Genomic DNA, 22,108 nt, shown 5'->3' with positions numbered 1-22,108 from the left:
AATAAAGGCACAGAAGGGCAGGAGCAGATTATTAAGAAGATCACTAAAGAGAAGAGAGTTGGGTTTCAATCTACAGACAGCGAATCGTTAGATGACCTCCTTCCCGCTGATGCTAACAAAACGAAAAAACCACAAACGTCCAGTAAACGAAAAGTCAAGGCAACCTACGATTCGGATGAGTCCGAAGCATCGCAAACTAGTCACTTGGCTCCCAGAAATGTAGACACTAGGCGTTTAACACAACGAACTTTTAGGGCAGGAAATAGGGTAGAGCATACTAGAGACGCTTACCGCGTAGAGAAGTGGAATATGAAATTCTCTGGTGAACCAAAAACGACAAGCATCGAAAATTTTTTGTACAAGCTAAAGAAAATAGCTGAACGCGAAGGGGTTTCGAACCAACGACTTTTGAGAGACATTCATTTACTTCTAGACGGATCAGCATCCGATTGGTTTTTTACCTTCGTGGACGAATTCACGAGTTGGGATGTTTTTGAAAAAATGATCAGGTACCGATTCGGCAATCCGAATCAGGACCAGGGGATTCGACAAAAGATGCACGAAAGGAAACAACTGCGTGGCGAATCTTTTATTGCCTTCGTCACGGAGATTGAAAAATTGAATAAAATGTTATCGAAACCACTATCGAAAACAAGAAAATTTGAATTAATTTGGGATAACATGCGACTGTATTATAGATCCAAAATATCGATAATCGAAGTAGAAGATCTGCAGCACCTTATAATGCTGAATTACAGGATCGATGCAGCGGACCCCAGCCTTCAGATGTTGGGGGAAGGCACGTCCAGAAGAGCAATCAATAAAATTCAGGCCGAAAGTGACTCGGACGAGAGCAATTACTCAATCCCGGTAAATACTCTCAAACCGAGCAAACAAACAGTAGAAACACCAACATCGCGTATCAGCTCTGGAGTACAAAATCCTCCAAATCAGCAGAGCAGATCAGCTGTAACTTGCTGGAACTGCCAAGAGCAAGGGCATTGCTGGAAGGAATGCAGGAGACCGAAAGTTTTATTTTGCTATGGATGTGGTAACCATGGTAGGACAATCCGTTTTTGTGAACGATGTTCGTCCAGTTATCGGCCTGCGTTTAGGCCTGCGCAACAGGGAAACTAAAAGTTGGGTGTACGTGTGGGAATCCTTGCATCCTTCATAATACAAAGGTTCTCGAAAATGCAAATACGATCGCGAACTATGAGCGGTTACAAATAATTTTCCACGTTCAAATGAACAATTTGTCGTGTCCACATATTACGGTAAAAATATTCGACACGGAAGTCGAAGCCCTACTTGATTCCGGAGCCGGAATCAGTGTCATTAATAGTATAGATCTCGTTGAAAAATATGGACTCGCAGTGAAGCCCGCAGCAATAAAAATTAGCACGGCGGATGGAACGCAGTATAAATGCTTAGGGATGTTAAACCTTCCATACACATTTAGGAATATAACACGCGTAATTCCCACTATAGTTGTACCGCAAATAACCCAAAAATTAATCCTTGGTGCCGACTTCTGGAACAGCTTCGGAATCAAACCGATGATTGATCTAGGTCATGGACCAGAGAATGTGACAACCCTAAACGGAGTCAGAGAACCAAAATCTTGTTACCACTTAGAACCTGTGGCAGACATTCCAAAAATAACGAATAAAGAGACAGACGATACCCTAGACATTCCTACGTATGAAAGCCCGATCGAACCCGTACCAGAAAACGTAGAGACCGAACACGAATTGTCGAGCGAGGAACGGCGAGAGCTGATAAATACCATAAAAATGTTCGAGCTAACTGCTCCGGGAAAACTAGGGCGAACCAATCTCATTCAACACGAGATAATTTTAAAGGAGGGAGCACAGCCACGAAACCAGCCAGTATACAAATGCTCGCCCTATATCCGAAAGGAAATTGATGCCGAAATTGAGCGTTTCAAAAGCATCGACGCGATTGAGGAGTGCTACAGTGAGTGGACAAATCCACTAGTGGCAGTGCGGAAATCGAATGGGAAAATTCGCGTGTGTTTGGATTCGAGACGAATCAACGCAATGACCGTAAAAGACGCTTATCCGATGCAGAATATGCAAGAAATATTCCACCGATTAGAGAGTGCAAAATATTATTCAATAATAGACTTAAAAGATGCTTATTTCCAGATTCCATTGAAAGAGGAAAGCAGAAATTATACTGCGTTTCGTACTTCAAAAGGACTTTTCAGGTTCAAGGTGTGTCCTTTCGGGCTCACAAATGCACCGTTCACGATGTGCAGACTCATGAATAAAGCCATCGGATTTGACCTTCAACCCAATGTCTTCGTCTACTTAGACGACATTGTGGTCGCGACCAAGACACTACCCGAACATTTCCGTTTATTGAGGGTAATTGCGGATCGTTTGAAAAGGGCAGGACTCACAATATCGCTAGAGAAATCTGAATTTTGTAAAAAGCAAGTAATGTATCTAGGATATCTTTTGTCTGAGAAGGGAGTCGCAATAGATGAATCACGTATTCAGCCAATCTTGAATTATACAAGACCCAAGACAGTAAAAGACATACGTCGTCTAATGGGTTTAGCAGGGTTTTACCAGAAATTCATCGATAATTATAGTCGAATCACCACACCCATAACAGATCTACTTAAGAAAAGCAAGAAAAAAATTATATGGACACCGGAAGCAGAGCAAGCGTTTAATGAGTTGAAATCTGCTTTAACTTCAGCGCCAATCCTGGGAAACCCAGATTTCGCTTTACCGTTTAGCATTGAATCGGATGCCTCCGATAACGCAGTAGGCGCTGCGTTAGTCCAAGAGCAGGATGGTCGGACTAGGATAATCAGTTATTTTAGTAAAAAATTAAGCAGCACTCAGAGAAAGTATGCTGCAGTTGAGAAAGAGTGTCTCGCTGTACTGTTGGCTATTGACAACTTTCGGCACTACGTGGAAGGGACAAGATTCAGGGTGGTGACGGACGCCAGGAGCCTGCTCTGGTTGTTCAAAATCGGAGCGGAATCGGGTAATGCCAAATTGTTACGATGGGCCTTACGCATCTAATCCTACGACATCGAACTTGTTTATCGAAAAGGCAAAAGCAACGTGACAGCGGATTGCCTCTCACGTTCGCTGGACGTCATCTCAGTCGTACCTCTCGATCCCCAATATGAGGAATTGATTGATAAAATAAAATCAAATCCGACAAAGTTACAAGAATATCGCGTTATCGATGCGCAAATATACAAATATTGTTTATCTCCAAAGAAGCAAACCGATTCGAGGTTCGCATGGAAACGTTTCCCACTCGAGTCAGAAATAATCGAAATCATTAAGCGAGAGCACGACAAAGCACACTTTGGCTATGAGAAAACTCTAGCAGCGATTAAAGAGCGGTACTTTTGGCCGAAAATGGGAGAACACATTAAGCGATACTGTAGAGAATGTTTATGTTGCCAGACGAGTAAAGCTGGCAACACTAATTCGACGCCACCCATGGGCGTTCAGAAAGTGGTTGAGTACCCGTGGCAATTTGTCACGCTGGACTATGTCGGTCCCTTGCCGGCATCAGGAAAGAATCGCCACACATGTCTGCTAGTAGCAACAGACGTCTTCAGTAAATTTGTTTTGGTCCAACCTTTCCGTGAAGCTAAAGCGGAAACACTGGTCGAATTTGTCCACAATATGATTTTCCGTCTATTCGGGGTGCCTGAGATTGTGTTAACCGATAATGGTACACAATTCGTGTCGAAAGCCTTTAAAAAATTGTTAGCCGACTATAATGTAATCCATTGGCTCACCCCCGCATATCATCCTCAGGTGAACAATACGGAAAGGGTCAACAGGGTGATCACCACCGCGATCCGTGCAACGCTCAAAAAGGAGCACAAACACTGGACAGACAACCTGCAAGATATAGCAAACGCGATTCGAAATGCTGTCCATGAGTCCACAAAATACAGTCCCTATTTCATTGTGTTCGGGCGGAACCAGGTATCCGATGGGAGAGAGTATGCTTTAATGCGGCAAAATAGCGAAAGGTCAAGCCCAGATGAAACAAAGCTAGCGGAGGATCGAAAGAAACTTTTTGAAGAGGTCAAAATGAATTTAGAGAGTGCATATAAACGGCACGAGCGAACGTACAATCTACGAGCTAACACCAGTTGTCAGCAATATGTTCCGGGGGAGCAGGTACTTAAGAAGACATTCTACCTCTCAGATAAAGGGAAAGGGTTCAGCAAGAAGCTCGCGCCGAAATACGAGCCTTGCATTGTTAGGAAGGTTTTAGGTTCTCATTCCTATGAATTGGAAGACCTCGACGGCAAGCGAATTGGAGTTTTCTTCGCAACTCACCTCAAGAAGATGAATCCCGTTTCTTCTCATCTAAACAAATAACATTGGTAAAGCTATGTCACTCCTAGTGAGGAACCAGAAGATTACGATGAGAAAAAACACCTTCGGGGAAATATCTTTAGACAGCGACATTCCGCCTGGGTTTTCAAAACCAGTTATGGAAAGTGCTGACTTTGGTTGCGAGTTTTGAAGATTGTTCTTTGAAGCTTTTTAGTTGCGATTTCCACGAATAATTAGAAGGAGCCAGGGCTATGACCTGTGAATAGTAATGGCGTGACCATGAATCGTAAAGCGAGCCCAGCGATGACTTGCTGAATGGAAGTAGTGAATGTCGTGAAAAACAGCGAGCAATCGGAAAAACTCTCAGTCAAAGAAAGCATGAACTATGCTGGTTGGGAGAACTTTCAGAAGAGCTGTCAAATCCTTCAGAAAAAGGACCACTCAAGAGGACGATCCCGAGAAAAATTCGAAAAAGGGTCATTGAACGGAAACACAACAGTTTTCCGATGTAGATAAAATTTGTATATAGTTATTTTAGTTAGTTTATTAAGGACCTGAATTCCCTAGTCTTAAGTACTATATTAGTCTTAAACTAGAATTAGTAAAAAATTTTTGTTCGAATTAATATTCACCTTTTTTCATATATATACTTTTTTGCTTCTTTTTAAATTCTATTTTTTTCCATTTCGTTTTTGAACCTAAAACTGAAGAATAAAATTAATTTGAGAATTAGTAAGTAAACTATTTTGGATACTTAGCAAAGGTTGATCCCTCTATGCGAAGAGAACCGTCGTGTGCTGTCGGTCATGCAGTTCAGATTTCTTTTTTTTATCCTTTTCCTATTCCCGTTCCATTTCTTTTTTCGTCCTACATCTCATCGCCATCTTGGCATTTTGTTATGTTGCTGGCGTTGACCTTTTCCCGTATTCCTTTTCCAAATCCTGGTCCTGATCCTGATCCTAGGGCTCCCCCGGTTAAAGCTGGCATGTTGTACCTGAAAACAAATTAAACTTTTACAATAACAACATGTTATTGGAACGAAATACTTCCTTTCATCCGATAAAATTGACACCGTAACACTGAACACCTTCGACAACACCGAACTTCCTCGCGTTTCAAAACAAACTGAACCCAATACAAACAAAACGGTCAGAGTTGTTCATAGATTATCGACTGTAGATTCGTTGGATTGACAATAGCGTGAGTGTGTATGAGTGATACAAAAATAGATTAACCGACTTGCGTAGAGTGCGAGGGGTGTTCGAATGTTGAACAATCTATTTTTGTGAATTATGTAGTTGAAGGTTGGATATTTCGTTGTTCGATGTTATGACGAACAGGATTATTCAGCGAAATATGAGTTAGCGGAAACAGAAATATTTTCCTGGATTTATCCGGGGTAATTTCTGCAGACGTTAGCAGACCCTTTTAGTTAAGATGATAAGTGATAGTTCCGATTACTCGAAACAGTTTGAGGTGGAATGTATCGTGAATCCTCGGTTAGTTTCCACATGGGTGGATAGTGAGGTTAAATTTAGAGGCCCTATCTTTGTTATCTGAACATAAATCAGAGGTTAAAGATAGTGTGTCCAGTTTAGTATGACGTTGAGTTATGTATTTTTTTTAAATAAAGTGTGAATGCGATTGTCAATCCACAACGATTGTCTGTGGTTCAGGGTTAGTTTTTCTTCTTGTTTTCTTTTCTCTTAGACTGATGAGTATTTTTTTACGAAGGTTGAGAGGTCAAACTGAACAGAACTTTTCTGATTTTTGCTGGAGACCGGAGTTGAAAAACGTTGATGATCAGTAACAGAGAGAACTACTGTTCCTCTCTGCAAATAGAGGTGGAGTCGATTTTTTTTTTGACGATGAACACATATGACCCCGAAAATAGCGATTAGTTTTGTGAAGTTTGACAACTCAGAAACCTTCGAAAATTTGATTGGTTTCAAAATACTTGTTTTGAACCAATCAAATTTTCGAAAATCTAGTGGGGAATGATGTAGCATGGTACACAAATTCAGATATGCCGGCCCCTTGATTCTGCAAAGCTTTGGATCTGTTTCTTTTGGGCAACTTTCCACAAGAAGCATTTGTAGGGTTCCACTGAGTGCTCAGACGTCGATAGAACTGGGATGACAAAAATCATTCCATTCTAGCGACGCGGCACTCAGTATTTTCTTCTTTGTTTTGGAACATGTCTTTTGTGGAAACGTTGAGCTGCATCCTCACCCAAAGGGGGAGTGAAAGAGCTGTTCCTGTTTTTGGTTTGAGACTCTGCAAAAGAGCAGGTGCTTTGTGCCCAAATATGGGTTGGACGGAAGGTCCGGCAAAATCAGGCACTTGGGATTAAAGGTGGATGGCCCTAATGATTGAGGCAATTGTTGCCCACGATAATCGACTTTAGAAATGTTATGTACTTGCGCACTTTTGTGGCAATTACATAACTGAGACAAAATTGATCTCGCGCCTGGTTGATCTGAGGATTTAGAAATTCTAATCGGTCACTTTGTCCTGGATCGTGGAAGAGGCTGGACTGGCGGACTTTCCCAAGAGCCTCGGTGTGTTAGCTTAGGTTAGTGAGTCGCGGTTATTCCGAGCAAGCCAGTTTTAGGGTTCTTTTTTCTGGAAATTTCAATTTATTTTTTCCTAGATTTAAAAGTAGTGGCTCAAAAGGTAGAAAGAGTAGGAGTGTTATCGTGCGAAGCGTGGTAAAATCCCAGGTAATCTGTGCTTGTTATATCCATGGGTGCCATGTGTGCTGACATTCCACGTGGGTGGAAACATATATTTTCCGTTTGACAGTTGCGATTCCGACACACCGTTCAACAGCTAGAGCCGTTCCAGACCCCACGGTGCAGCGAGAAGGTACCAGCAAACCACGAGCTGAAGAGCGCGAAGCGCTGGCAGGAAGCAGCAAAAGCGACGACGACCGACGAAAGTGGAGGAGTTCCGCTGATCCGTGCAGCAGCAACATCCACGTCAAGCGGGAAGAAACCCCGCTAATCTCTGCAACGGCACCATCGACAAGCGGGAGGAGGCCCCGCTGATCTAAGCGGCATAAGCAACATCCAAAGTTGTATTGGACAGCGAACTCAAAAAGGTCGTGAGTAACAAACGAAACTTTACTAATTCCATGCGCATGTCGAAATTAGTGCCGGTACGGTCGTGAAAACCTATGAGTAGCGATCGTAGCCGAGCGAGTTAGTCGTCCGGTCTGCCAGGTTGAGGGTAGCCGGTTCGAATCTCAATTATGAAATATATATGATCATATAGAGAATATGAGATTTTCCACGTACGTGTTGATTTGATTGAAGTAAGATACCCAAAATCCCTAGGTCCCAGCGACGCTAATTTTTCCGCTGGTTGTGATTACAAATATTGAATGAATAGCACACACGCATATATATACCCCACCCACCCATCATATTAACCTATAGGAATGAAAGTGAGATGATGAAGATGGAGCACCGGACAAAGCACGATTGAGGATTAAGTGGTGGAAGTACCTGGAAAATTTAGTAATGATGAATGAAGATTTTTAGTAGTGAAGTTTAAATAGCTTTGAAGAGCCGAATAAGGAAGCGATAGTGTAGTGGAGCTTTTGGTTAGAGATTCAAAGATTAAAGGAAAATGAAAGAATAAAGAAAAATGTAAATAGTTTTTTAAGAAACAAATATTGAATATTTATGTTGAACATATAGAGACCATATTATGTTTCTCTTTTTTTTTGTTTAGTTAGAAGTCTCCTTTAGCTTTTTTTTGTCGGTTTCGGGGACAATAGAGTTCTAAAACTGGTTTTGTGACGAGGTCCCAATTAGTCAGCCTTGCTTTCCCCGTTGGTTATTCTTTGTTGATTTTTTTGGTTGGTTCTGGTTTACCAAGCGTGAAGGGAAAACGTGGATTGTTTGAGTTACTGCCTGTGATGATAAAGCAGGCAGATTGAGATCTACTTTATCAGTCTGAGGTCGATTGTTGCGAGCAACAATTACAGCAATCAGTTCGTTTCCCAACGTGCCTGGGACGGTCGAACTTGAAACTTCTCTTGTTTGGGGGTTCAAAGAAAAAACCTGCCCTTTGGCAGAGTCTCAGCTGGGCACCGAAACAGTGGTGAACGGTCTCCTTCGGGAGTGGCGCTTAAGCCGTTCACTAGCACCTCCCCCATTCATTCATACCCGACCGTCTCGGGTTACAGGAGTTCCACTGCTGTGTTACAATGTTATAATCATAAAAGAATATTTGATTGCGCCAATTGGCGATCTAACGTACAAATCTACACCTAGGCGGCGCTGCGGTGAAAGTGATGATGGTTTTTAATTTTGCCATGTGAGCTTATGGATGGTTTGTAGTTCTTTCCACAAATTACAATGTTATAATCATAAAACATTATTTGATTGCGATGATTTTGTAAGAAATTTAATTCTGCGCAATTTTATATGGTTGAATTAAAGAAGGAAATTCGAGAGCACAATTAAACACAAGTAGAAAAATGCAAGATTCCTGCATGTGAGAAATACCTTGGAAAGCCCGGAAGTAAAATACAAGTGATTTGTTTTTAAGTTTTAGGTTACATTAGCATCATTTTCTTAGTTCAAAAACAAAATCCAGATGTCTCGCCGATCGTTTACGTTTTGCGTTAGATCGCCAATATTTTACTTCCGGGCTTTCCAAGGTAGTTCTCACATGCAGAAATCGTACATTTTTCTACTTGTGTTTGATTGTGCTCTCGAATTTCCTTCTTTAATTCAACCATTGTCAACATTTTTACAGTTTTCACTACTGAAAGAGGTAAATAAATAACATGTTATATATAAAATTGCGCAGAATTAAATTTCTTACAAACTCATCGCAATCAAATAATCTTTTATGATTATAACATTGTAATTTATGGAAAGAACTACAAACCTCCCATAAGCTCACATGGCAAAATTTAAAACCATCATCATTTTCACCGCAGCGCCGCCTAGGTGTAGATTTCTACGTTAGATCGCCAATTGTACATATTTAGTGTTTTGACGCTTTTGACGTATTAAATTTTTGACGTTTTCGTCTTATATAAACCGACAACAGCATAGAGGAATAAATCATTTTGCAAAATATACGTAAGAATCTTTATGATTGAAAAAAAAATGCAAATTCTAATACTATTATATCGATCAGCGTTGCAGCAATGATTCGATCTGCACTTGTTCCCACACTTTCTAAAGGATGGAAATCTTTGGCTCCCCGCTGTATCACTTTAGGAATCTATTCGAATCACACTCGTGAAAAAAACACTCTTCCTGTGGTCGAGAAAGATAAGCCAGAGAAAGTGCCATATTCTCCGTTTGGCCGAAAGCAATCCAACTGGGCGGATTGGACAGTTGCTCGTTTGGATGACATTCTCAATTGGGGACGCAAAGGCTCTATATGGCCACTTACTTTCGGATTGGCTTGCTGTGCTGTAGAAATGATGCACATTGCAGCACCTCGTTATGATATGGACAGATTCGGTGTTGTATTTCGTGCATCGCCTCGCCAGGCTGACGTGATAATAGTCGCAGGAACATTAACGAACAAGATGGCACCCGCTTTGAGGAAGGTATACGATCAAATGCCGGAACCAAGATGGGTTGTTTCAATGGGCAGCTGTGCGAATGGAGGCGGATACTATCATTACTCGTATTCTGTCGTTAGAGGATGTGACCGCATAATTCCTGTAGATATATATGTCCCAGGATGTCCTCCAACGGCTGAAGCATTGCTGTATGGAATTCTACAGCTGCAGAAAAAGGTTAAGCGAATGAAAACTCTTCAGATGTGGTATAGAAAATAGAAAAATTGTTGTGTTAAATGCGCATTAAAGAAATATAAATAGATGTTGGTAGCTTCCCATTAAAGGAATTCGAATAAAAAAAAGCAACATCTTTTACATCTAATGCTTTAATCTTCAATGAGATCCGTTGTACATATTTTATAGGTAATGCTGAATAACACGCGTATGATATACTCGGAATAACAAAATTCACGCAGATTGAATGTTATAGTTTGAGTATTAGTGTTCAAAAGCAAACTTGTGTTCAACCAAACAATAATAAAGTTATTGATTTTTGAATGGTGATAGACTAGATAAGTTTAACTTCTTTTTTAGCATGTTCAATTTTACATGAAATTCGTCCAACTGCGAAATTCCTGGCCAAAGACACATTGTCAATGTAGTCAAATAAATAAGAAGTAGATTGTTGACGCTCGCTCCGATCCATGCTAAGCCCAAAAGAACGCCACTCGTTTTAAAAACGTGCTGAAAGATTGGTCAATTATTGTAAATTTTCCATTTCAAAATATAACTACCTACTATGATTGATTTATCTGCTATATTCCAGAAAAATGTATTCCAAAAGTCGACGACTGAGAATTTGACGTTTAACAATTTGTTGATAACAATCTCGAAATGCTTCTCCTGGACTCCTGTCCATTTTTCCGGTTTGAAAAATAGTTTTGCAATAACTGGATAGAAAAATGCTCCCAATAACCCGAAAAGGCATAATAACGATAATTGTGTTACGATCGACAAATCAAGTTTCCACAAAACTAAATATAATGCTGTTATACCGCTGACAATCCATCCACAGCTATACGGATATTTCCAGTCCAGCAGATCGTGCAGGAACAAAATGATTTCTCTCCATGCATCCAGATCATTCTTCAGCCGGTTGAATTCCTTTTTCTTAGAATAAAATATATATAAATACATGAACATTTAAAAGCATCGTATACTACCTTTAATTCTGACATTTTGAATAAAATTCAATGTTATACGGAATATCAATGCGCATGGCTTTCTGCAGCAACCTATTCAACCTTATTTGTGTCTCAGAAAGAAAATGTATTCAAAAAGAATGTATGTTTACCAATATTTCAGTTTTTGGTGACATTTATTATATTGCGGTTTACATAAAAAGTAGATTCTGCAAGATTTCCATAATAATCGCATGTTGTATGTTAGCACAAAGGTGGGAAAATGACATACAGTAAGTTACATCTAATTCGACATCCTAGCTAAGAGCATCTCCACCAGTTGCTAAATTCGGTTGCTAAACACAATTAGGGACCATAACTTGGCAATCACACCGGGAGTTGCTATTCAGGTGAGTAAAATAACAAAGTAGCAGCCGGTTCATCATTATGGCAACCCAGTAGTTACCAAGGAAAGTGAAGTGGAAGGTAAAACGTAATGTCAGAATTGCCGTTCGGACGTATCCCGTATGTTTGAATTTATTTTCATAGATCGTATCCAAGCAACACTAAGCATTGACTACTGTTTCGCCGGCACGGTTGATTGCCGTTGTGAACCAGCACAAAAAAAACAAAGCTGCAAATTATGCGCCAGTGGCGGTACCACGATCAAGGCATTCGCTGAATAAATCATATCACATTAGCCGAGCCTGCTGGCGGAAGCATATGCATTAAGATTAATATTTTAAACGACAACTGTTTATTTATTATACTGCTTCAAATACCTTCGACGAAATCAAATGTAACCATACCAACGTAAGTAATAACATAAACAAATCCAAACTTTTCGTCTTGCCATTCCTCAAACGTCTTTTCTAAATAGTGTAAATTACGAGCCACCTGTTAACTCCACCATCTTGGTTGGTAGTTACTTCATCGCAAAGTTGCTATTCGAAGCAAAAGTAAAAATTTTGTTTTGATTCTCTCCGTTTTGCGTTGGTTGTGATGAGGTAGCGGTTTTCAGTTTCACGAATGCGGCGGTTTAATGGTGTGCGTTATATAGTCTGATTTGCTTATACAGGGCGCTTGCAGCGTGCATATGTATTAGTGATCTGTTAGGCAGGCAAAAGAGATCGATGCATAGGTTTTATATGGATCGACAAGATTGAGCTTTTTTTTTTTATCCAAAATATATATTTTTATTAAGGCTCATATGGCGTCAACCTGACGGGGCCGGGAGTTCAATATTTCGACAATGTTTGCCTTATAACTATGTTAGTAATATGTAACCGATTACTCGCGGTTGGCTCGAGGTTAGTATTACAAGTGTTTTCGTAATTGTGATGTTGTTGTCTTCAATGATCTGTACCTGTGCCCGACACGGGATACTTCCTATTGGGATGCAGCTGACCATTAATCAGCAAGGCCCCCCTAGTCTGTACCCCATATCTAGCGTGGTGCGTCTTCTCGAGGAATCCAGGATAGAATGGTCACTAGCCGGCGCAATCATCAGCTCGTGTAGAGTTGTCATGAGCGGTACAACCTTTGGCTTTTGTTGAATCATCAGTGGACTGCACAACCTTTGGCCCGTGTATCTGTAAAGAGTGTGTGTATGTATTGCCGCGACTAAGTAAAAGTTTATAGATCGGATAGGAGGGATGCGAAACAGGGACACAACGAAGGAAACATCATTAAACGTTGACATCGGCGTTTCTGAGGAACAGGTATAGATGAAGCAGAAGATCAGGATCTCGGCTACCTAAGATATCCCGGACGGGGATATCCGATTGTCTGCCTTTTGCTCTCAGTGCTCTAGAGAGCTGAGAGCGAGCAGCATGGAACCGGATACACGACCAGACAATATGCTCGATGTCGTGGTAGCCATCGCCACAATCACAAAGATGCGCGTTTAGGTTGTAGTGATTGGACATAAGCCGAGATATCACGCGAATGAAATCACGACCGACATTCAATCCCTTAAACCAAGCTTTCGTCGAAACCTTAGGGATAATCGTGTGTAACCAACGACCGAACTCATCTTCACTCCACATGCGCTGCCAACTAACGAGTGTGTCCTGACGAGGAATGTGAAAAAATTCGTTATAAGCAATTTGCCTTTCAAAAAGTGTGCCTTCTGAAGCGCCCACCTTAGCTAGCGAGTCCGCTTTCTCATTCCCCGGAATCGAGCAATGAGAGGGAACCCATGCTAAGGTAATCTTGAATAATTTTTCGACCAAAACACTCAATAGATGTCTTATTCTTGTTAGGAAATAAGATGAGCGTTTATCAACTTTCATTGAGCGGATTGCCTCTATTGAGCTGAGACTGTCTGAAAAAATAAAATAATGGTCGATGGGCAATGTTTCAATGATCCCTAAAGCGTAGTATATCGCACCCAGCTCAGCGACATACACGGAACAAGGATCTTTGAGTTTGAAAGAGGCACTGGAATTTTCATTGAAGATGCCGAAGCCAGTGGACCCGTTTATGCATGAACCGTCAGTAAAGAACATTTTATCAGATCTAACTTTCCCATATTCTGCCGAAAATATCTCCGGAATATAATCGGAGCGTAGATGATCTGGGATTCCATGGATCTTTTGTCGCATGGACAGATCAAAATTGACAGAGGAATTGCAAAAGTATGGGAAGCAAACTTGGTTGGAGATGCCCGGTGAAGGGTGCACTTCATGGGTAAGGTACTCATGGTATAAAGACATAAAACTTGACTGAGGAGTCAGTTGGAGTAGATTTTCGAAGTTATCAATCACCAATGGATTCATGATCTTGCAACGGATGAGAAATCTGTAGGATAATTCTGTGAACCGAAGAGTAAGCGGGGGTACTCCTGCCAAAACTTCGAGACTCATCGTATGTGTCGAATGCAAACACCCCATGGCTATACGCAAGCAACGATATTGTATCCTCTCCAGCTTGAGAATATGAATCCTGGCAGCTGATCGGAAGCAAAAACTGCCATATTCTAACACTGATAATTTCGTTGTTTTGTACAACTGAATGAGGTCTCCTGGATGGGCGCCCCACCATGTTCCGGTTATTGTTTGGAGAAAATTGATTCTTTGCTGGCATTTCTGTTTCAAATACGCAATGTGTATTCCCCAGGTACATTTAGAGTCAAAATATACTCCAAGGTATTTGAAAAACATCGAGTGCCTGATCGCTTTGCCGGATAGGTGAAGCTGGAATTGGGAGGGTTCGTGCTTCCTAGAAAAAACGACCATTTCGGTTTTCTCCGTAGAGAATTCGATACCCAGCTTGAGAGCCCACGTGAACAGGTTGTTCAGGGTATCTTGCAAGGATTTTTGCAGAACGGCGGGATTAGTACCCGTGATGAAAATAACTCCATCGTCTGCAAGTTGTCTCAAAGTGCAATCTCTAGTTAGACAATCATCTATATCATTGACGTAAAAACTGTACAAGAGGGGGCTTAGGCAGGAGCCTTGTGACAGGCCCATAAAACTGTAACGAGAAGATTTCAAGCTGCCATGATTGAAAAACTTTGAGCTTTGTTTAAATAATTATTTTAGCGAAATAGTTATAGAAATTACGCGCTACACTATATTAATAACATGCGAATATATGTCTCTTTACATACAAATATTTACTTTTAGCGTCAAAGCCATATACACGGAGAAAATAGAATTTCTGTTATGGCTATGATCCATATCAATGGAAGCAGATTGATTATTCAAAAAGTTTCACAGAAACAATGCAAATTGCACATTGCAAATTGCCGGATTAGGTGAAATGTGCTCCCACTTAGGCTTTGTGCTTTTTGCCCTGAAACGCTGGTCTTGTGAAGAAGTAAACTATAATGAATATTCGTGTGCAGATATCCTTAATCGGTGCTCAGCAAACATTAAATCTCATAACAAGCGTATATATTAGGCTGTCAAAAAAGTCCTGCGGTATTTTTTTTTTGAAAATTCAAATTCATTTGTTCATAAAATTAGTTACAATCATCTGTTTTAAGTCAAATATGCGCCGTTTTGTTCGATGACTTGTTCCCAACGAGATGCCAACTTCATAATACCCCTGTTATAGAAGCTCGCTTCCTTATTGGCAAAAAACTCGGATAGCCAATTTTCACAGGCCTCTTTTGTGGCTAACTTCTGACTACCTAGCTCGTTCGCCATGGACAAAAACAGGTGGTAGTCATTTGGTGCAAGGTCCGGACTATACGGCGGATGCAAAAGAACCTCCCATCCGAGCTCCCGGAGCTTCTGGTGCGTCACCAAAGAAGTGTGTGGCCTGGCGTTGACCTGATGGAAGACAATGCGGCCTCTGTTTATCAAAGATGGCCTCTTCTTCATGAGTGCTACCTTCAAGCGGTCCAGTTGTTGGCAGTACAGGTCCGAATTGAGCGTTTGGCCATAGGGAAGCAGCTCATAATAGATTATTCCTTGACAATCCCACCAAACACACAGCAGAACCTTCCTGGCCGTTAATGAGGGCTTGGCCACCGTCTGAGCCGCTTCAGCGGGCTTCGACCACGACCGTTTGCGCTTCACGTTGTCGTAGGTGATCCACTTTTCATCGCCAGTCACCATCCGCTTCAGAAACGGGTCGATTTTGTTGCGATTCAGCAACGATTCACATACGTCGATACGGTCAAAGATGTTTTTTTGCGTCAACGTGTGTGGCACCCATACATCGAGCTTCTTTGTGAATCCAAGCTTCTTCAAATGGTTAATAACGGTTTAATGACTTATCCCCAGCTCTTGGCCGATGCTACGGCTGCTACTATGCCGGTCTTTCTCGGCTAATTCAGCGATTTTGTCGCAATTTTCGACGACAGGCCTTCCGGAGCGTGGCGCATCTTCGACGACCTCTACACCAGAACGAAAACGTTGAAACCATCGTTGTTCGGTGGAAATGGAAACTGTATCGGGTCAATAAACTGCACAAATTTTATTGGCAGCTTGAGATGCATTTTTGCCTTTGTCATAGTAGTACTGTAAAATATGTCGGATTTTCTCTTTATTTTGCTCCATATTTGCGACACTATAACTCACGAACGACTTAACCAAACAAAACACTGTCAAGGACTATATTATAGCGCGCAAAAATAACTTTCCAACAAGGTATAGTATGACTCGATACAATGAATACAACTAGAACTACGCGCTTACAACGACACCTCGCGGAAATACCGCAGGACTTTTTTGACAGCCTAATATAACATCATATGCCCTAAAACTTGGTTGGCATATAATGCGCCTAACTGGCATATGCATGCAAAAGTGGAGGCCATATACATACATGGCAAATGCTTACCGAATTTGTTTGGATGAATATGCAACTTTGACCGGCTATAATAGCGATTATGTTGAAATTGAATTGCGATCTAATATGAATATATTCATGAATTGTCAAAGCACCAATTATGATTTTTGCCATACTCATATACGATTTATTACAGACATAGAAAAAAAAACAAATGGCGCAAAATATATTCGAGAAATGTTTATTATAGCCTCACGAATCGCCATTGTTATATATGAGTATTTATGTTTGTAGAAATAATAATTGTTTGATTGACTTGTGTTGGGAGTGGAATACGGATGTTTAAAATGGCACAGATTGACGTTTGGTGAAAACTGCTCCGATGTGGGTTCGAGCTCCGGTCGTCTGGATTATCATCCAGCAGCTATCTCGCGCGGCTATCTGAAATTTAATTCAACAGCAGTTAAAACTTTCGAGTGCATCAGCATTTCATTGACATTTCAATATGATGTAATATGTTCTTTGTTAAGATCTAATATAATTTACTGTTTCATGATTTTCTTCAGCATGCAACACGATTTACTACAGTACTGAACCGATTTAAATTATACGCTTATAAGACACACAAACTGCATCAGCATAATATATGCATATGATGCGGATTAAATATATTTTACGACAATGTACATCATAAAATTGATGTTTATTCTACCGAATTGCGACTTAATTTGATAATGGTATATAAAATCGAGTTTTTACATTTTATAAGATTTCAAATATACACGATACATACTTTGGTTGATATTATATGCGATTATGATTTATTCGGATTTCTTGTAAGACTTGGCATGTACAAAATTATACGATTTAATGTTTGCTGGGTGGTTAGTTTCGCTAAAAAAGCAGATGATTGTGTTGGAATTAAGAACATATTCAGCCAGAAAGATCAACCAACCAATATTATTTCCGGGTACCTGAATGCTCTGCGGAGAAATGAAATATGGTTATAAGAAAATTGATCGGAAACGAAGAAAATCTATCAATGGGCTGATTCATGGTAAATACCAGGAAGCATTTGAACGTGAGCTCGAGCCTCTGTGTCTTGAATCTAGGTCCGATAATCCTTTCCTGTTATTTTTTCGATTCAAATCTAGTGGGAGAGTCGCTCAATGAACATCGCGAAAATAGCTTGCCTAACTGTTGTAACCTTCGGTCACTTAAGACCTTTGCCGCTTCGCCACAAATCGATGCGCCAAAATCTCCACTGTCTGCTTTGCATCTGTCACTTGACATATGATAAGCATACGATGGAGAGGGAACCGTAGGACATGGAAGAAGTGGTGTGAACGTTGTAGGTGTGTGTCTAAAGGCCCATTTATACGTTGCTAGTAGCTGACTTGACAATGAGCAGCTACTGACCCGGTGGACTCGCTTGACAATTGGTTGACTCGCCTTGTCCGTTCACACAGTGTGAGCTGCTGGCGAGAAACTAGATACTACGGCACGGGTTTACCAGGGATGCCAGGCGACTTTTCAAATGTCCATCAAATAGTCAGAAACAGCAATCAGGTCCGAATTTGTCAAATGATTGGTCCAAAATCGACTTCTTTATTGGCAGTTTTCATCTTAGGTTTTCAGTTGAATGTATCATCACACAATTTTATAGCAAAACAAACGCTGATCGTGTTTAAAAATACATACTTTGTGCTGAATTTCTTTGAACTGAAGGTACTATCCGAAAAAGCAGAAAGAGAAAAGGATTCGGGCCAGGAATTAGATGCAAAGAAAAGGAGCAACAAATACAATATTGAAGGAACTCTACGATGAGGATCCCCGAGATTACAGAGCAGTGTTGGTAATAACACCTGAACAAGTGAAAAAACTGTTGGATTTAATTGCTCCACGAATACAACGCCAAGATACAGTCATGAGGGATGCTGTACCTGCAAGAGTTAAATTAGAAATGACATTGATGTGCCTTTGTTTTGGAATATCGTTGGGATTGTTGTCGATATTTTTTAGAATCTCGAAAACATCCATAGCTCAGATAATTCCGAAAGGATGTGATGTTATAAATGGTAGTCTAAAAGATTTTTTTTTTAATTTTATTTATTTTGTGAAATGAAAATGATAGTCGATTTGCAGGTGCAATAGATACGCTTCAAAAATTTTAATAATGAATGAAAATGTACTTTTTTAAATCGAATATGTATTCTGTTTCTTAGAACAATACTTTTTTTTGTAAGTTGTGATCTGATAATGATTCTATATTAGAGATTCTCAAGAAAACTATCTCAAAAAGAAAGCGTGCCCCGCCAGCGTGCAAAACGAAATAACAATTATTTCGTTTAGAAACTATGAGGGTTTTATTTGTTTTTCCAATAATTTTCAAGTCTATAAATATCTTCACATATTTTCAAATATCTTAAAAATAGAGACATTTCATTACATTTGGCATCACTGATTCGAACGCTAAATTCTGTTTTTGACGTTGTGAAGCATGCAAGTGCGAGTAAATTCAAAAAACTTTGAAGTAGCTCGCACGCCGGATCACACATGACAATAACTGGCATGATGTGTTCACACGGTGTGAGTAGCTGCACTGCAGTAACTGACTAGACCGACTCGTATGCTTACTCGCACCGTCTGAACCCGGCTTAAAGGTCCATTTATACGTTGCTAGTAGCTGACTTCACAATGAGCAGCTACTGACCCGGTGAACTCGCTTGACAAATGGTTGACTCGCCTTGTCCGTTCACACAATGTGAGCTGCTGGCAAGAAACTAGATACTACAGGCCCATTTATACGTTGCTAGTAGCTGACTTCACAACGAGCAGCTACTGACCCGGTGAACTCGCTTGACAAATGGTTGACTCGCCTTGTCCGTTCACACAATGTGAGCTGCTGACAAGAAACTAGATACTAAAGCCGGGTTCAGACGGTGCGAGTAAGCATACGAGTCGGTCTAGTCAGTTACTGCAGTACAGCTACTCACACCGTGTGAACACATCATGCCAGTTAGTGTCATGTGTGATTCGGCGTGCGAGCTACTTCAAATTTTTTTGAATTTACTCGCACTCGCATCCCTCAAAACGTCAAAAACAGAATTTAGCGCTCGAATCAGGGATGCCAAATCTTTACATTGTCTTTACATGTCTCTATTTTTAAGATATTTGAAAATATGCGAAGATTATTATAGACTTGAAAATTATTGAAAAAACAAATAAAACCCTCATAGTTTCTAAGCGGAATCGTTGTTATTTATTTAGCTTGCCCTGTAATCTGTTTGTATGTTTGTAACATGTCCCACATTAGTAGAAATTTGACCCCCTTCTTGTTGACCGATTGATCTGAAATTTGGAACACACCTTTATCTCTGTAGTCATTACAAAACTGCGTATTTCATTATCTTGTAAATCCAAGATAGAGGCCGCTACAAAATGGCGGATCCCTTTCTTCCTCAAAACCTCATCAATGTGGGTTTTCCAAAACCCCATCAATATGGGTATCAAATGAAAGGGCTTGACTAGCAGAATACAGTTATTTAAGAAAAATGCAAATCCAAGATGGCTGCCACTACTAAATGGCGGACTACATAGTTTCCCAAAACTTCATTAATATGGGTGTTGGGGGGAAGCAAACTACGCCACTGATGACTTGATCTGAACCTGCGCATCCGGACGGTGCCACTCCATGACGCACCCAGACAATCATTGACAGCTAGCTGTCATCACTGTCATTCTGAAAACTTCTCTCGTACCACACATTCTTTGCTAATCACAAAAAAGGAGTAGAGATAGAACCCAAAATAAAGTTGAATTCCCAAATTGTTAAATAATTGAATCATCCTGTCGTGCTTTGAATTTAAAACGAGGAGATCAAATGTAGGTAAAACCTAATAATGTAAAGTTCTTGTTTAATTATTGTTTCTCTTAATAAATACAGCTTTGAGCTCGCTATACATTGATAAAAACGCGTGCTGAATAGAACCTCCGAAACCCCCGTAACAATGGGTATCAAATGAAAGGGATTGACTAGCAGAACACGGTTATTTGTGAAAAATGCAAATCCATCAAAATTCTACCAAATGGCGGACTACATATTATGTCAAAACACCATTAATATGGGTATCAAATGAAAGGGCTTGAATAGTAGATCACAGTAGATCATGAAAAATTAAAATCCAAGATGGCCGCAATCACAAAATAGCAATATACTTTATTAAACGGTTTTATTTAGCTTGAACTGTTCGTATGTATGTATGTATGTCTGTAGGATTGTCCCACAGTAATAGAAATTTGACCAATAGGAACTGACCGGATAGGAACTGCTGTCATTTTAAAACTGCTTATCTTGAAAAATCCAATTTGGCCTCCGCTCAAAATCGCTGATTCCATATCATCTCAAAAAAAAAGGTTGATTGAGATATGTGTATCAAACCAACGAACTTGACTTGGAGAACACACTATGTATTTTCTGCAATCTACTCAATATCGGTATCAAATGAAATTTTTTGACTGATAGAATACAGTACAATGCCTTTATTGTAGAGAAATATTCTAATGAAACAGATAATGTACTAAAAACTAGAAAATAAAATGAGTAAACAAAAACTTTTTAAATTATAAAATCCATTCATTTTCATTATCCACAATTAGTGATTTCATCATATGTCCCACTATTTTATTTTAGTCTTATCAATGCCCTAGACTAATGAAGGAGAGGTGTGATAACTACTAACTGCAACTTGCCTAATTATTTTCTCTAGCTTTTAGTACATTATTATGTTTAATCACAAATAAACCGTTTAACTTAAAAAGTTTTTTTACTCATTTTATTTTGTTTTGCACGCTGGTGGGGCACGTTTTCTTTTTGAGATAGTTTTCTTGGGATTCTAAATATAAAATCATTATCGGGCACAATTTTCATTCGAAATTCACTCACAACTTCCAAAAAAAGTATTGTTCTAAAAAACAGAATACATATTCCATTTAAAAAAGTAGATTTTCATTCATTATTTTAGTTTTTGAGGCGTATTCATTCCTCCTGCAAATCTACTATCATTTTCATTTCACAAATTGGTACACGAAGCTGCTGTCAAGGCGAAATAATTCAAAATTTGAAAAATCTTTTAGACTGCCATTTGTAGCACTACATACTTTCGGAATTATTTTAGCTATGGATGCTTTCGAGATTCTAAAAAAATATCGACAATAATCTGAACGATATTCCAGAAGAAAGGTACAACATTTCTAGTTTCACTTATGTAGGTATAGCATCCCTCATGAGTGTATCTTGCGTTGTATTTGTGGAGCAATTAAATCCAACAGTTTTTTCACTTTTTCAGGTGTTATTCTCAACACTGCTCTGTACTCTCGGGGATCATCATCGTAGAGTTACTTCAATATTGTATTTGTTGCTCCTTTTTTTTGCATCCAATTCCTGGACCGAATCCTTTTTTCTTTCTGCTTTTTCCGGATAGTACCTTCAGTTCAAAGAAATTCAGCACAAAGTATTTTTAAACACGGCCAGTGTGTGTTTAGCGATAAAATTGTGTAATGATAAATTCAACTGAAAATCTAAGACGAAAACTGCCAATAAAGAAGTCGATTTCGGATCAATCATCTGACAAATTCGGATCTGATTGCTGTTTCTGACGATTTGATGGACATTTGAAAAACCGCCTGGCATCTCTGGAAAACCTGTGCCGTAGTATCTAGTTTCTTGCCAGCAGCTCACATTGTGTGAACGGACAAGGCGAGTCAACCATTTGTCAAGCGAGTTCACCGGG

General features: G+C 39.9%; 2 protein-coding genes and 1 long non-coding RNA gene across 3 annotated transcripts; 2 read left to right on the top strand and 1 right to left on the bottom strand.

Annotated features, from left to right (window-relative positions):
• Positions 1-9,346: 9,346 nt before the first annotated feature.
• Positions 9,347-10,459, top strand: LOC129774042 (NADH-quinone oxidoreductase subunit B 2-like). Its single transcript, XM_055777741.1, has 2 exons — positions 9,347-9,457; positions 9,516-10,459. Exon 2 carries the CDS (start codon positions 9,526-9,528, stop codon positions 10,168-10,170), a length of 645 nt encoding a protein of 214 aa, XP_055633716.1. The 5' UTR covers positions 9,347-9,457; positions 9,516-9,525; the 3' UTR covers positions 10,171-10,459.
• Positions 10,262-11,274, bottom strand: LOC129774051 (ADP-ribosylation factor-like protein 6-interacting protein 1). The gene is made up of 3 exons (XM_055777750.1): positions 11,115-11,274; positions 10,690-11,061; positions 10,262-10,635 (listed from the first exon to the last, which is right to left on the bottom strand). The coding sequence occupies exons 1-3, from the start codon at positions 11,127-11,129 to the stop codon at positions 10,435-10,437; spliced, it is 588 nt and encodes a 195-aa protein (XP_055633725.1). The 5' UTR covers positions 11,130-11,274; the 3' UTR covers positions 10,262-10,434.
• Positions 11,275-19,954: 8,680 nt separating this feature from the next.
• On the top strand, positions 19,955-20,843 carry LOC129763617 (uncharacterized). Its single transcript, XR_008740991.1, has 2 exons — positions 19,955-20,201; positions 20,263-20,843. It is a non-coding gene; the product is annotated as an uncharacterized LOC129763617 (long non-coding RNA).
• Positions 20,844-22,108: the final 1,265 nt, after the last annotated feature.

Source organism: Toxorhynchites rutilus, chromosome 1, assembly GCF_029784135.1.
Source record: "Toxorhynchites rutilus septentrionalis strain SRP chromosome 1, ASM2978413v1, whole genome shotgun sequence".
NCBI classification, from domain to species: domain Eukaryota; kingdom Metazoa; phylum Arthropoda; class Insecta; order Diptera; family Culicidae; genus Toxorhynchites; species Toxorhynchites rutilus.
Note: the sequence above shows the minus strand (reverse complement) of the source record. Positions and strands in the feature narration are given on the sequence as shown.